This window comes from Heliangelus exortis, chromosome 6, assembly GCF_036169615.1.
Source record: "Heliangelus exortis chromosome 6, bHelExo1.hap1, whole genome shotgun sequence".
NCBI lineage: Eukaryota > Metazoa > Chordata > Aves > Apodiformes > Trochilidae > Heliangelus > Heliangelus exortis.
Genome location: NC_092427.1, coordinates 17,328,416 through 17,341,223, shown reverse-complemented (window position 1 = coordinate 17,341,223; position 12,808 = coordinate 17,328,416). Strand labels below are relative to the sequence as shown.

Sequence of the window (12,808 nt, the reverse complement as noted above, 5' to 3'; positions counted from 1 at the left end):
AATACTATTTATGTGAATACTTAATACAAGCTTTTGGAGAGTGAACTTCTAGAATACCTTGACCTCATACAGGCATGTAAAAAGGAGGATTAGATCATTTAAACCAGAATTTACATAAAAGCAGGCTGGTTTGAATACTAATTGTCATATGCATGCATGTGCATACACACAGGCACATATGAGTTAAATGCATATATACATAGTTTAAATATTTTGCTAAAAACAGGCTGAGCCCATCACTGACCTATAGAAGCATCTTACTGGCAAGTGGTAAGGAGTTAAATTCTCCTCCTAAGTTCCCTGTGATACAGGGGACTCTATTATCTACATAACCAGAAGAACTGAGCAAAATGCCTGGACAGACATCACAGATTGCAAGAGTAGGTGGCTGTCAGAACAACCTGTGATGCCCAGGGCAGCTGGGCTGCCTTGGCAGGACACCATCCCAAAATGGGCAGGGCTGTGTGAAGGCTGCTTAGATCTTGTTGATTTCCAGCACAAGTCCTGTGAGGTGAGGCTGAGGTAGCTGGGGGTTTTCAGCCTTGAGAAGAGGAGGCTCAGGGGAGACCTCATCACTCTCTACAACTCCCTGAAAGGTTGGAGCCAGGTGGGGGTTGGTCTCTTTTCCCAGGCAACTCTCAGCAAGACAAGAGGGCATGGTCTCAAGTTGTGCCAGGGGAGGTTTAGGTTGGATATTAGAATTTCTTTACAGAGAGGGTGAACAGATATTGGAATGGGCTGCCCAGGGAAGTGGTGGATTCTCCATCCCTGGAGATATTTAAAAAGAGACTGGATGTGGCACTCAGTGCCATGGTCTGGTAACTGCAGTGGTAGTGGATCAAGGGTTGGACTTGATGATCTCTGAGGTCCCTTCCAACCCAGCCAATTCTATGATTCTATGATTCTGTAATTCTATGGAAATGGAAGGGAAAGGGAGTGCCCACTGGGCTCCCAGGGGCTCCCAGGGATCATCTTTTCCAGAGATGTGCTGAAGTGGCCTCTATAATGAGGAAGAAGTCAGTGGCCAGAATTGCTCTTGGGTCATTGCTTGGCAGCAGGAAAGCTTGCATTGTATTATTGAGTGCATTTTAGAAATGGAGAACTAAGATGCAGAGAAATAATGATTTGGCTGAAGTTCCATGAAGAACCCCTGAGCATGGTTGCATGTGAACCCTGGTCCCCCCAACCATCACTTGGTCATCAAAATCATCACAGCTGTGCTTCCCAGTGCCATTTGGGGCCAGGTGTCTGGCTAATGGTTGATGTTGGTCACCTTGGAACTCTTGGTGCATCCCCCAAATGGAGTTTTGCATTGAAACACTGATTCACCCCCATGTTGCTGTAGTGAAAACACACTCATCTCTTCAGGCCTTGGAGTTAACAAGACTATTTTTAAAGGCAAAACCTTTTGCTTTATTCCATGTCCTTTACTTTTCCTTAGGTTACTCTTCCTTATTTTCACAGCTTCATTTGGTTTTGCAAGTTTATGGAGCAGCAGGATTAAAAAATCAGAAACAATTACTGTAGAGGTCAGGTCTGGCCTTTCCCATCAGCTTCCATGGCTCAAGGAGGTTTCAGCAGCTTTGGGGGAAAAGCTGTTAGCTATTAAATTATTACCTGTAAAGAGAGCCAGCTGGAAGCTTTCAGATTTCAACATTTTGATGAAAAGCACCATAAAAATCTTGATAACAAGACTTGCAGCATCTCAATTACTTTTTTTTTTTTTTTTTTTTTTTTTTTTTTTTTTTTTTTGCATTTGTCCCTGCTTTTCAATGGCCAACAAAAGTGACCAAAGGCTTCAAGATGCTGCTGAGACCCACATCGCAGGATTTTGACCCTCCAAAATGAAAAGGGGAAGTAAAAAATAATTTAAAAAAGGCAACCCCCAAAGCGTTTGCTGTTGAGTAAATTCATTTGGACAGCTTTTGGGAAGCCACTTTCCATCTGGATGAGAATGTCCACAAGGAGAGTTATTCCAGGATAAACATCTATGGTATAATTACACAGGAATAGCTATGCCAGTCTATTTTCTGATGTAGGCAAGCCAAGTCTAGTTGGTGAAACGTAGGCGTGGGAAACAAGAAGTCTGCTTTCTAGGCTCAGCTCAGAGTGCTCTTCGTGGCCTTGGGCCAGTCCCCTAACCTTTCTGCCTCCTTCCTATGCAAAATGATAAGAGTTAAATTAACCCACTTGACAGACGTGGCATGATGACTAATTGGGTAAAATTTGTAGCACTGGGAAGAGAGCTGCCTATTAACTTCACTGTCTTTGGCTGGCTGAATAATTTAATGTATTTTTAAAAGTGGAGTTTGTCTCCCTCCCTCAGGACAGGGTGGCTCTGCCACTAGAAAGTTGAGTTTCATTTGATGAGAAGTGTTTGAGCAGATAAACCCTGTGTTTCACGTCACTGCTTTACAACAGTATTGTGCTTGCATGTAGCTGGAGCAAGAGTTAAGACTATAGTTAAGATTTTGCTTGAATGCAAAGCTTACAGGTACAGAGAGCCACAAAGGACGTGGGTATGCAGGGATGCAGGGACTCTCATCAGTGCATATCTGAAATTCCCCAGCCAAACGTGTGCTTTGTCTTTGATACGAGTGAAGACAAAGGATACGCTCTGATAGGTGAAATGGATCAAGGCTGTACCAGCAGCCTGAATTCCGACGCTTTCTAGTGTTTGTGTGCTTAATTTTACAAATTTAAGCTTAATTAAGCTTATGTATGCAACACAAACATCACTTTATCTCTGTGCAACGCATGATCTACACCACCAAAGTTTCTCAATGGAGCATTGACTCTGGCGGTTAACGACGGCATTGCCACGGTCACCAGCATCCAGCACTTCAGCTCCGGTGAAGGGATGCTTGGAGAAAAAAGGTTGATGAAATTGCAGCCGATCTAAGCCCTGTTGAAGACAAGGGGAAGCTCCTGTGAGTCACATCACACACAAAGAGACGAGGCTGCCTTGGTGGGTACTTGCCAGCCACCTCAGTGGGGTTTGTGTCAGGCCCCGAGGTCGGACGGTGGCTGTCGCAGGTGCCACTTCAGTGAGACGAGGCAAGGGTTTTCCTCAGGAGAAATTCTTTCTCCTTTCCCCACCACACGGACTTCTCGGGAGAGAGGAAAAAAAAAACAGCGTGGAAGAGCTTTTATTTTAACCGGGCTTTCTCCCTGAGCACAGCACTTACAAGAAACTACCTCATACTTACTTTCAACGTTCAATTAGATAAAAAGCGCGGTGGCTCTAAACCCTTCCCCGCCGGCTTTACGCCTGTACCCCCCTTCTCCCACGGCGGTCACTAGAGCCGAGAGCCCGTAGAGGCAGGAGTGCGGCGGGACCAGCCGCGGTAAGGGGCTGCGCACCCGCGGCCGCCCGGCGGGTAAAAATAGAAGTGCTGAATCATGACTCCACCGGAGACTTCACCCGCCCGGCGGCCCAACGGCTCACGAGAGGCGGAGCGGGGAGATGGGTGGCAGGGCAGCCCCGGTGCCCCGGGGGTGGGCTGAGGGAGGAGGGAGAAGGAGGAGGATGAGGATGAGGAGGACGTTGAGGGGGGGGGGGGGGGGGATGGCGTCGGTGCCCTGAGGGGGCGGCGCGCGCGCGTGTGTGTGTCCGTCCGCGTAAGGCGCGGGGCGCAGCCGGCGGTGGCGGCGGCGGCACTTGTCCTGTAATCGATTGCCGAGCGCGCTGAGCGGCCCTGCCGGCGCGGGCACCCGCCCCCCACGCCCCCCCTCCCGCCCGCCATGCCTCTCCTCTTCCCCCCACCCCCCCCCTCCCGCCTCCACCTCGCCGCGCTCTTGCAGCGCCGGCCCTCGGTGAGGCGCCGCGGGGCGGATGGGGCGGCGCGCACCCGCGGGCTTTCGGGGGTGGGGGGGGCATGCCGGTGGCCGCGCGCGCGGCGGCGGGAGCGCGCCTGTCCGTGTGTCTGTGTGTGTGAGTCTGTCTGTCTGTGCGTGTGTGTGTATGTGTGCGTGTGCCTGTGTGTGTGTGTGTGCGCGTGTGTGTGTGTGTGCGAGAGTGCGGCCGCCGCCGCCGGATCGGTTTCTCGGGGTTTGACCAGCTGTCCCAGGCTAACCCTGCTCTCTGAAGATGGAGGAAGTAAAAACAGGATTACCCTTAGCTACAGCTCCACTGCCTTAGTTTCCATAGCCAACTGCCGTGCACAAACACACCTCCACTAGGCAGAGAGAGCCGACACTAATAAAAACACAAACAAAAGGGTGATGGAAGTGATTCACTGCCTGCGCGGCTGAGGTAAATCTGCGCCTGGCTTCTTTTTTTATTTCTTTCCTTTCTTTCTCTCTCTTTCTCCTTCTCCCCTCACCCCCCGCCCTCCTTCTCTCTCTCCCCCCTCACCCCATTCTTTCTCCGGCTGGTGGGGAGGACAGCTCCGTCCGGTGTGCGCGGCGGCCGCGGGGACGGCGGGGGCTGTGTCTGTGCGCGGGGTGTGCGAAGGGGTCCCCCAGCAAAGTGCGTTTGTGCAGCATCGCCCGCACGGCGGTGGGCTCCGCTGACTTGTTGCTGGTAGCCCAGGGAAAAAAAAACAACAAACCAAAGGAAAAAAAAAAAAAAAAAAAAGAAAATAATAATAATAAAAAAAAGCCCCCAGCCCCCAGATGCATCCTGAGCGGGCGGAGAGGGGCAGTGTGCGGGTACCGGGGGGTCGCCCGGTCCGTTAGTCAGCGCCGGCCCCAACTGCCATTTCCCTCAGCGCCCGCCGCCACCTGCGGGCCCCCGGGGGGCTGCGGCCTGATGCGGCGGCGGGGTGTGTGTCTGTATGTGTGTGTGTAAGGGGTAAAATAAAATGAAAAATGAGGCAGGACTTCCATGACTTTGACAGGTTGTGTGGTATGGGCGGGGAAAGGCAGGGATGAAGCGCGGAGCCCGGTGTCGCCCAGGGCCGGAGCAGCGCTCCGGGGAAGTTGGCCTAGGCTTACTGCGCGGGGTGTGAGTGCGACTGCCGGGCCCCCCACCCGGTTCTCCCCGCATCCCTCCACCGCATCCCTCCCCGCATCCTTTTGCCCCATCTCTCCCCGCATCCCCTCCTCTCCCCACGTTTTCGTGCCGATTCGTAAGAAACCGGTGGATCAAGTTTTTCTCTCTCTCTCTCCTCGCTTTGCTGTAGCACCGTCTGACCGACCTCCCTCTCCCCCCCCCCCCCCCCCTTTTTTTTTTGTTTTTTTTTGTTTTTTGTTTTTTTGTGTTTGGTTTGGTTTGGTTTTGTTTGTTTGTTTGGTTTTGTTCTTCATCTTTCTTCAAAGTATGTGCCATTCTTGAGCGAGTTTCCTCGCCGGCTCATCCCTGGGTTTGCCGGCTCCCTGGCTCCTCATGCCCCACCTGTAAGTGCGAGGGGCAGCTCTCTCCCCTCTTTCCCTCATCCCCCTCTCCCTTCCTCTATCTCTCCCTTCCTTTCAAAAATTATTTTTAAAACTTTCTCCCTCTTGCTGTGCCTTCAGCCCGAGCAAAACTCTCTCTCTTTCCATTTGTTGTGGAGAGGGAGGCTTAGCAGCCTAAAAATGGTGATCAAACTTTTTCCTTTCCCCCCCCTCCTTTTCCTCCTCTCTCGAAGAAATAAAAAATAAAAATCAAACCGCGTTTTAATTTCGGTTATGGATGTTTCTCTGTTTCTTTTTGTCTTTCTTTCTCTTCCTCCTCCCTTCCTCCCCTTTCTTTCCTTCCACTTCATTGGCTGGGATGATCTTTCCCTGTTGCTTCTGATGTTTCTTTCTTTTTCTCAGTGTGTGCCGGCCCACCTGGACTAGGGGGAAGATAAGGTAATTTTTAAGGGCTTGAGGAAACACTTTACCTGTTTTGAAAACTTTTTTTGAGGTTTCTTTTTTAAGAGTTGTGAAAATCAGTAATTGAACAGAGTTTGATAGCAGCTGGGAAGGTTGAAATTTAAGTGTTATGTGCTGAATGCCTTGGGAATTTGATCTGCTTTATACCAAAGAAGAGCACAGAGAAAAGTATTTATTTATTGGGGGAAACGTAGGGGGGGGAGGAAAGCAGATTAAAGGAGGGGGAGGGAAGTGGTTTTGGAGACAAGAAGTGAAGCTGCCTGTTTTCCAGTAAGTAATGGAGAAATTCCAGGAGCCAGGGCTAAATATACTTGGTGATCAATACAGAAATGGCTCATTGTGAATAATTTAGCTGCCTGGTGCAGTGAGAGTTTTGAAACTAAAGGCAAAAAAAGAGGCCATGGAGGGAGAGAGGAAATAAAATTCTCCTCTGGTCATGTCAGATTCTTAACTTTTCTACTTAAAAGAACATGTTATGATTATTGATCTTTTTTTTTTTTTTTAATTTTTTTTTTCCCCCTCAATATATATCAAATGATAGCTAGGGGGTGTCATTCTATACAGTTACTTGGGTTTCTGGAAAGTAATAGCTTGTTCTCTGTCAGCAAAGTGCTTCCAGAAACTTTAAGATTGCTTCACACCACAAAATGCCTGATCTGGGAGTATTAAGTGTGACGCTCGGCCCCATGCTGTGGCAGATAAATAGGGTTAGAGTGAACAGGTGCACGTACAGGTATGTGTGTGTGTATGTGTGTGTTTGTTTGTGTATAGTGTGTGAGACAAAGAGTGGTAGTAACACTCTGGAAGGGGAACAGACACGGGAGGGCTTTATTTTGTTTAGACCAGGATGGAGTCTCTTGGCATGCATCTGAAAAGAGCAATTGTTGGTAGTATCCATCTCCTCAAAGTCTGTTCTGGCTGTGAGAGCTGATAATTGATAAAGCATTGCCACCTGGGCTTGAACCAAACAAGTGGAAAGCTGTGGAAAAAACTCTCGATTCAGGTAAAAATGCAAGCTGGGGACAGCGAGGGGTATGGTCAGACCGAGGTGATCCCAGTGCAGCTGAATTTCTCTACTCACATAATTTGCAGGAAAGGTTCAGTGCTTTGCAAATGAGCACATGCTGTACACTTGTGTTTTTCTCTAGGCAATGGTTGCAACAGCAGTAAAATGGGCAACTACTTAGGGCTTTAAGTAAGTTTAATCATTTAATGGTTGATACTGACAGGCGTCTTTGAGGGTGTACTTTTCTGCCTTGCAGCACTGCACTTTGACTATGGAAGCAGAGACTGCTGATGGATATATAACATGTAAGTAGTCACTTCATTTGATTTTTTCATTTGATTATTTTTTTCCTTTCCCACTATCCTTTCTGTAATGCAAATGCCTGAAAAAAATAGCTTTCTTGTGAATGGTCTTCGCTTTGAAATAACTCTGAATTAATAGCATTTACACATAACTTTGTGTGTGATTGGAAAATGCATGGGGATGGGTGAGTAGCTGTAGGTTTAAATATTTGCTGAGGATGAATGAACTTTGCAAATGAAAGAGTTCATCTACAGAATTTAAATTACAGCCAAAAACTTTTTATGCACTTCACTACGCATTTCTCCCGTTTTCTGTGTCAGGGCAAAACATGTTAGTTGAGTGCTTTGTTTAACTGTCAGTTTACCAAGAACTTTCAGGGGACAGGGGGTGGGGGAGAAAGGTTCCTATGGTAAAGTGCGATTTCAGTCTTCTTCCCAGCCCCGATCCTCAGGGACTGCAGATGGAAAAGTAAATCTAACTTCTCTTGAGACAAAGCAGCTGGGACAAGATTTGTCACAGGTGTGTGCATAGAAAACTGATGCAAATGGGTTTGAGGAGGCTGTTAAATTCAGTCAGTCAAAGCTCGGTGGTGAAGTGAAGGGAGTTTGGTGGTTTTAGTTTTTGAAGGGTTGGGTTGTTGTGCTGAACAAGGGGATGGAAACTGATGGGGGGGCTTGTTTTATGAAAGCAGGTGACAATGAGCTTTCACCTGAAAGGGAGCACGGCGGCATGGCCATTGACCTCACCTCCAGCACACCCAATGGGCAGCACACCTCCCCCCGTCACATGGCAAGCAGTAAGTCTCCTCTTAAACCTCCTTCTCACTAATTTGGGTTGGTCTGGTCCTCGGGGTGCTTGGCTTGCTTATCAGGTCTTAACTTCTGTAGTACAGGTGTTGCTAATAACAGAGGGACAGAGTAGACTTACTTATTTATTTTTCTTGTTTGTGCTGCTGTCTCATCTAAACATGAATGGGATTACTAGTCTGAACTATACCAAGGTGGCATATGAGAGCTGGTCCTTACCTGTTCCAGGTAGGAAAACACTAGGCTTAACACGTACTGGTTTTATTTCTCCAGGTTTGGAAATTCAAATGGAAATTGTTATTTTTGTTATTATTGTTAATCGTGCTTCCCAAAACAGCTTGAAGTAGCTTTATTTGAAAACAAACACATTTTATTTATGAAAAAGCTTTACTCTGACAAATGTATAAAGTTAAAATATCTGGGTTTGATGTCAAGGTGTATTTTACTATTCCATATAGCAACTTTGGCATCCTATTCACTACCTTAGCTCTGGCAAGCCCAAAGATGGCTGGGATAATTGGAAGTTTATAGCATTTGATAGTTGACTCTCTGAGAAGCTAAAAGGATTTTTGTTTTGCAGTGTCAAGGGAGAAGTTTAGAAAATGTAGAAGCATTTGGGAGTCTACCCAGAGTGTCAAGTGCTAATAATATTTTTATAATTATTTTCATGCTATATTTTAGAGGTGGCTAACATATTTCATAAAACATCAGCATCCTTTCTTGTGTATGCCTGTGAGTGCCACAGTTTGTTTTACTGTTAGTTACATTGTTTCATCAAGATCTTTACCTTAAAGTAACTCTGTGCTTGTATTAAAAAATAATGAAACATGCTTTGCTTCCAATATAGTTTCAGAGGGCTCCTCTCCATGTGATATTGATTTTCTTTCAAGTGTATGTACCATAGATGATTATTTATCTTTTTAAACTGAGTGTTGTATAAAACCCCACCAAAAACTGAAAGAAAAAGAGCTTTTTGGGGTTGCTTGATTTAAAATAGACGGTGTGTTTCTTTCAGAGTCTTTCTTACTGAGAAAAAGATGTTTCCTTTAAGAATTTTTTTTTCCTCCTGCAAATTACGAGCAAAATGCAGGTTTTATGAGCCTTTAAAACAGGGTTATTATGAAGATCTCCCAATTATATACATGTTGCTAGAGACTATGATTGCTAATACTCTGGACTGAACTTTATATGACAACTGATCGTAATTCAGCATCTTTAGACAATTCCAATTCTGCTGCACTGGGATTCTGATATATTTTATTATGTTGTAAAAGTTTTACTACTCACTTTCTTCATTTTCTTTGTTTCCTTTTTATTAATGGGAAGGCTTCATTGGAAGTAGAAAAAAATAAAAATCTCTCTGTTTAAATCTTCTTTATAATCTAGACTAAAACCCAGAATTAAATTAGGGAATAAAAAGATGTAGGATGAAGCAAAGCAAAAATACTTTAGCGCATTTGATACTTTCGGCTTCATTGTGTAAACAGTTTCAGTGGGTTTTCAACTCTGTTACTTCTTGTAACACAAGTACCTGAAGCCACAGTGAATATCTGTTCTTTTTGTTACTTTTTTTTAGGTATGTTTTGGGTCTCTCACAGGTGTCTCCGCTGGTTCCATCACAGCTGTTCTATGTTAAATGTGTGCTGCTGTTGAAAACTTAGGGGTGCTCTGCCTGGGTTTCCTAAGGCAAACAAAACTTGAGCTACTTAAATTTGTTGTAATTTCTTTACTCTTTGCAGTCATAACAGTGTTCTGCAGAGAGGTAGTTTGCTCTGTCTTAAACATGGAAGGTATTGGTTAGAGGTGGTCTGCTTTCTTGGCAGGTGTTAGGTTGGTTCGCTTAAGGTTTTTGGCCACATCTTGAATCTGGCATGAGTAGACCAGGCTGTGCATTAGAGCTTTCCACCTGCTTTGCCAGGATGGCTGTTTGAAATATTTTGCATTAATTTGGTAGCTCCTGGTGGGTCAACCCATCACCCGTCCTTGTAAGCAGAGGAAATGGCTGTGTATGGTTTAAGGATGGTTTATTTTCAAGTGGTGTCACTGGAGACTGATTTACTGTTGGTCTGCAGCTCCAGGGAAGCCCAGGACGTGTCTTTTTGGCTGTGTCAGGTTTCCTAGTAGAGGAGATGGTACTTAAGGGGCTACATGGATCAGATCCCCAGTGTTTCACTCCTGGTTTTGTTGCGAGTCATCCTTGGAAAGTGGATGGCCCTGTTTAGCTATGTGCTCAGGATGTGCACCTGCAAGGTAGAGATCTAAGTTTTGACTTTTGTTCTTGTGTTCCATTGTATTAAATTAAGAGCTGTGGTTCAAATGAGCTCTTAATTTGTGTCTGGCTCAAACAGAGACAAAACCATAAGAAGTAAATTTCTTGGATTTGTGCTGGAATTACTGTGCAGTGCTCTCCCAGCAACAGTAAAATTATGTGCTAGGTAGAGAGTTTTCTATGTTCATTAGCCCCTGGCAATTCATGTTAGTAGGAGTTCTGGCTGAGCTACTGATGTTTTCAGGTTGTATTCTAAAAGGTTTCGGGTTAAATATTTTGGCTTCTGTTGGAGAATCATCTACTGCATCTTTAACCTATTATCATTTTCAAGTATCTAGACAGTATGTATAGGTTACAGATGGGGCTGACACTCAATTTTCCTTGCGAATGAGATGATACTGAAAAATAAATCACAGTAAATTGCTTGTCATAGCTAACTAATGATCTTACATATACCTTACAGGATGTATCTGCCCTTAGCAGAATACTGTATGTATGTTGGCAGATGCTCTGTTCTAAAATGCTTACATAAAACTAAAATAAAAAGTAAATATTTAAGATACATGTAACTAGGTGAAGTTAATAGGCTAATAGATCATCTCTCTTTCCTCTACAGCTAAAGACAAATGAGGGCTGTACCTGCTGAGCACAGATTCATATAACCCAAAATCTGGAAGTTCAGGTTTTCTTCTGATCTTCCACAGGAAAACTCTTCCAAAGGCTGATACCCAGAGCTGGGTGTCAGAAGCCTGCTTAGTTAACTTTGTGTTGGCACTAGAAAGTTCCCTTCATGGGCTTAAGCCCTCCTCTGGACCACACTGAATTCATGTGAGTCTGTCTTGTTGCCTTTGAATGTTGAACTGGGATGCAGGTGATCTGTAATCTCCAAATAGGAACTGGCATGCTAATTAAATTTGATGGGAAAAAAGAAGGTTTAAAAAATAATTCCTAGACACCTCCTCATAATATTGCTCAGAGTTCTTACTGTAATTATTAGAGAATTTTTTAACCTGTAGGTTCAAATGGGCTTAGAAGAATGTTCCTCAGAGAAACTGCAGGGGCACACTTGTTCAGTGAGTTGACTTGATGACCACTTTGTATAGGATGACAGGTATACCCCTTAGCTGGTATCATATGGAAATTAGCATGTGACAGTCACTGACAGGAAATTTTGTCTTTTGAGATTTCGTAGTAGTTGTCCCACCCAACTTTCTTATCTCTGCTTCCATAAAGAAAAGGAGCCCTTAAACCAAGTCAGAACAATCATAAATATCAACCCCAGCCTCTGATGCCTGAAAATGATTAAAATTGGGGTACATTTTCAAGATGTGTTGATAGTGGCCTGAAGTATTATTAGGTTATGAGAAATAATAAGAAAAATAAGCATTTTTGGCTGATTCTGCTAGTTGCTGGAAATAATGAGGTGATTGCATTTTCTCCTTGGTGGGGAATGATTATACTGTCTGACAAGATGGCTACTGGGACAACAGTATTAAGTGTGAGTGATTTTGGCAGCAATACTCAAAGAGAACTCAGACAAGGTCTTACTATAATGTAGCAAATACTGTCTGTACCTGCTGATCAGGGTAGACTGATTGACTATCAGTTGCAATTTTTTAATGGGGTTTTTTTGGTAACTTTAAATCCCTGGTTTTTAATTTTTTTCCTTGATGGTTTCCATTTTTCTCCTCTGAATTGTCATACAAGCTTGGTGTAGCCCTAAGCAGAAAGTTTTGTATACCACAGCTGTACATCACTACATCTGTCTGGAGAAAGAAATGTAACAGTGGAGTCCATCTTTTGGAATGAAAAAGTGTAAAATTAGAGGCTTCTTCATGCCTCAGCTACACGGCAGACAAGTCTTGCCATCACCAGGGTCTGTGGCCCAGGCATGTGTGGCTAGACCTTGCACCAGGATTCTTTTTGTCTTGGTATATGTTTTTTTCAGTAGGGTGAGGTGACAGGTGCCGAGTCTCTCTCTTCAGGAGGCTTTTCTTTAGGGATGGTGGTTGAAGCTGGCTGGGCTGGGCTGCCCAGGGGGGAACTGAGTTCGTGCTTCGAGGCAGTCACTCTCCTGACATGTACATTGGGGTGTGAAGAATTCTGGCAGCCAAACTGCTGTGCTCTGAAGTGGGGATTCAGGTCGTCAGTTCTTCCAAATATCTTGCAAAGTGTGAAACTCTGCATATGGTGCTAAAATTTTGGACTAGATAACCTTGAGCTAAAGGAGATTGCTTAGCCTTGGTGGACTTTTAGGAGTAGGGTAGGTAACATCTATTGGTTTGGGTATCTCTAATCCTGCCTCGGTGCAGAGACGCAGTCCCTTGAGATGTCCTCCAGACCTTTGTGTCTGACTTTACAGTCTTGACAGCTTGTTTAGAGAGCTCAGCCATGGAATTTCATGATGTTCTATACAGATGTGCCTGTGGTTTTACAGGCTGAAGGGCAGTAAGGGTGCACTATGCCAAGATATGCTTGGACATAAGGGATGAACTGAATGCAGAGGAGTTGAAACTACATGATCTTTAAAGTCCCTTTCAACCCAAACCATTCTATGATTCAATAAAGAGTGGCAGGGAACTGGAAGAAGTGAGCTCCTTTGACACTTACAGAAGCAATGAATTT

The 12,808-nt window shown here is 44.9% G+C and overlaps 1 protein-coding gene across 11 annotated transcripts in view; it reads left to right on the top strand.

Annotated features, from left to right (window-relative positions):
* Window positions 1-3,778: 3,778 nt before the first annotated feature.
* IKZF2 (IKAROS family zinc finger 2) overlaps window positions 3,779-12,808 on the top strand; it is a 117,765-nt gene continuing 108,735 nt past the window's right edge. For 3 of the 11 annotated variants that reach the window (XM_071746895.1, XM_071746897.1, XM_071746887.1), the window contains exons 1-3: window positions 3,779-4,255; window positions 7,062-7,110; window positions 7,797-7,904. In XM_071746895.1, coding sequence (XP_071602996.1) covers window positions 7,077-7,110; window positions 7,797-7,904 — 142 coding nt within the window. In that variant the 5' untranslated portion in view covers window positions 3,779-4,255; window positions 7,062-7,076. Of the gene's footprint in view, window positions 4,256-5,739; window positions 5,776-6,578; window positions 6,803-7,061; window positions 7,111-7,796; window positions 7,905-8,003; window positions 8,143-12,808 lie in introns of those variants that run through there. The other 8 variants (XM_071746896.1, XM_071746898.1, XM_071746888.1 and 5 more) reach the window with 7 other exon arrangements.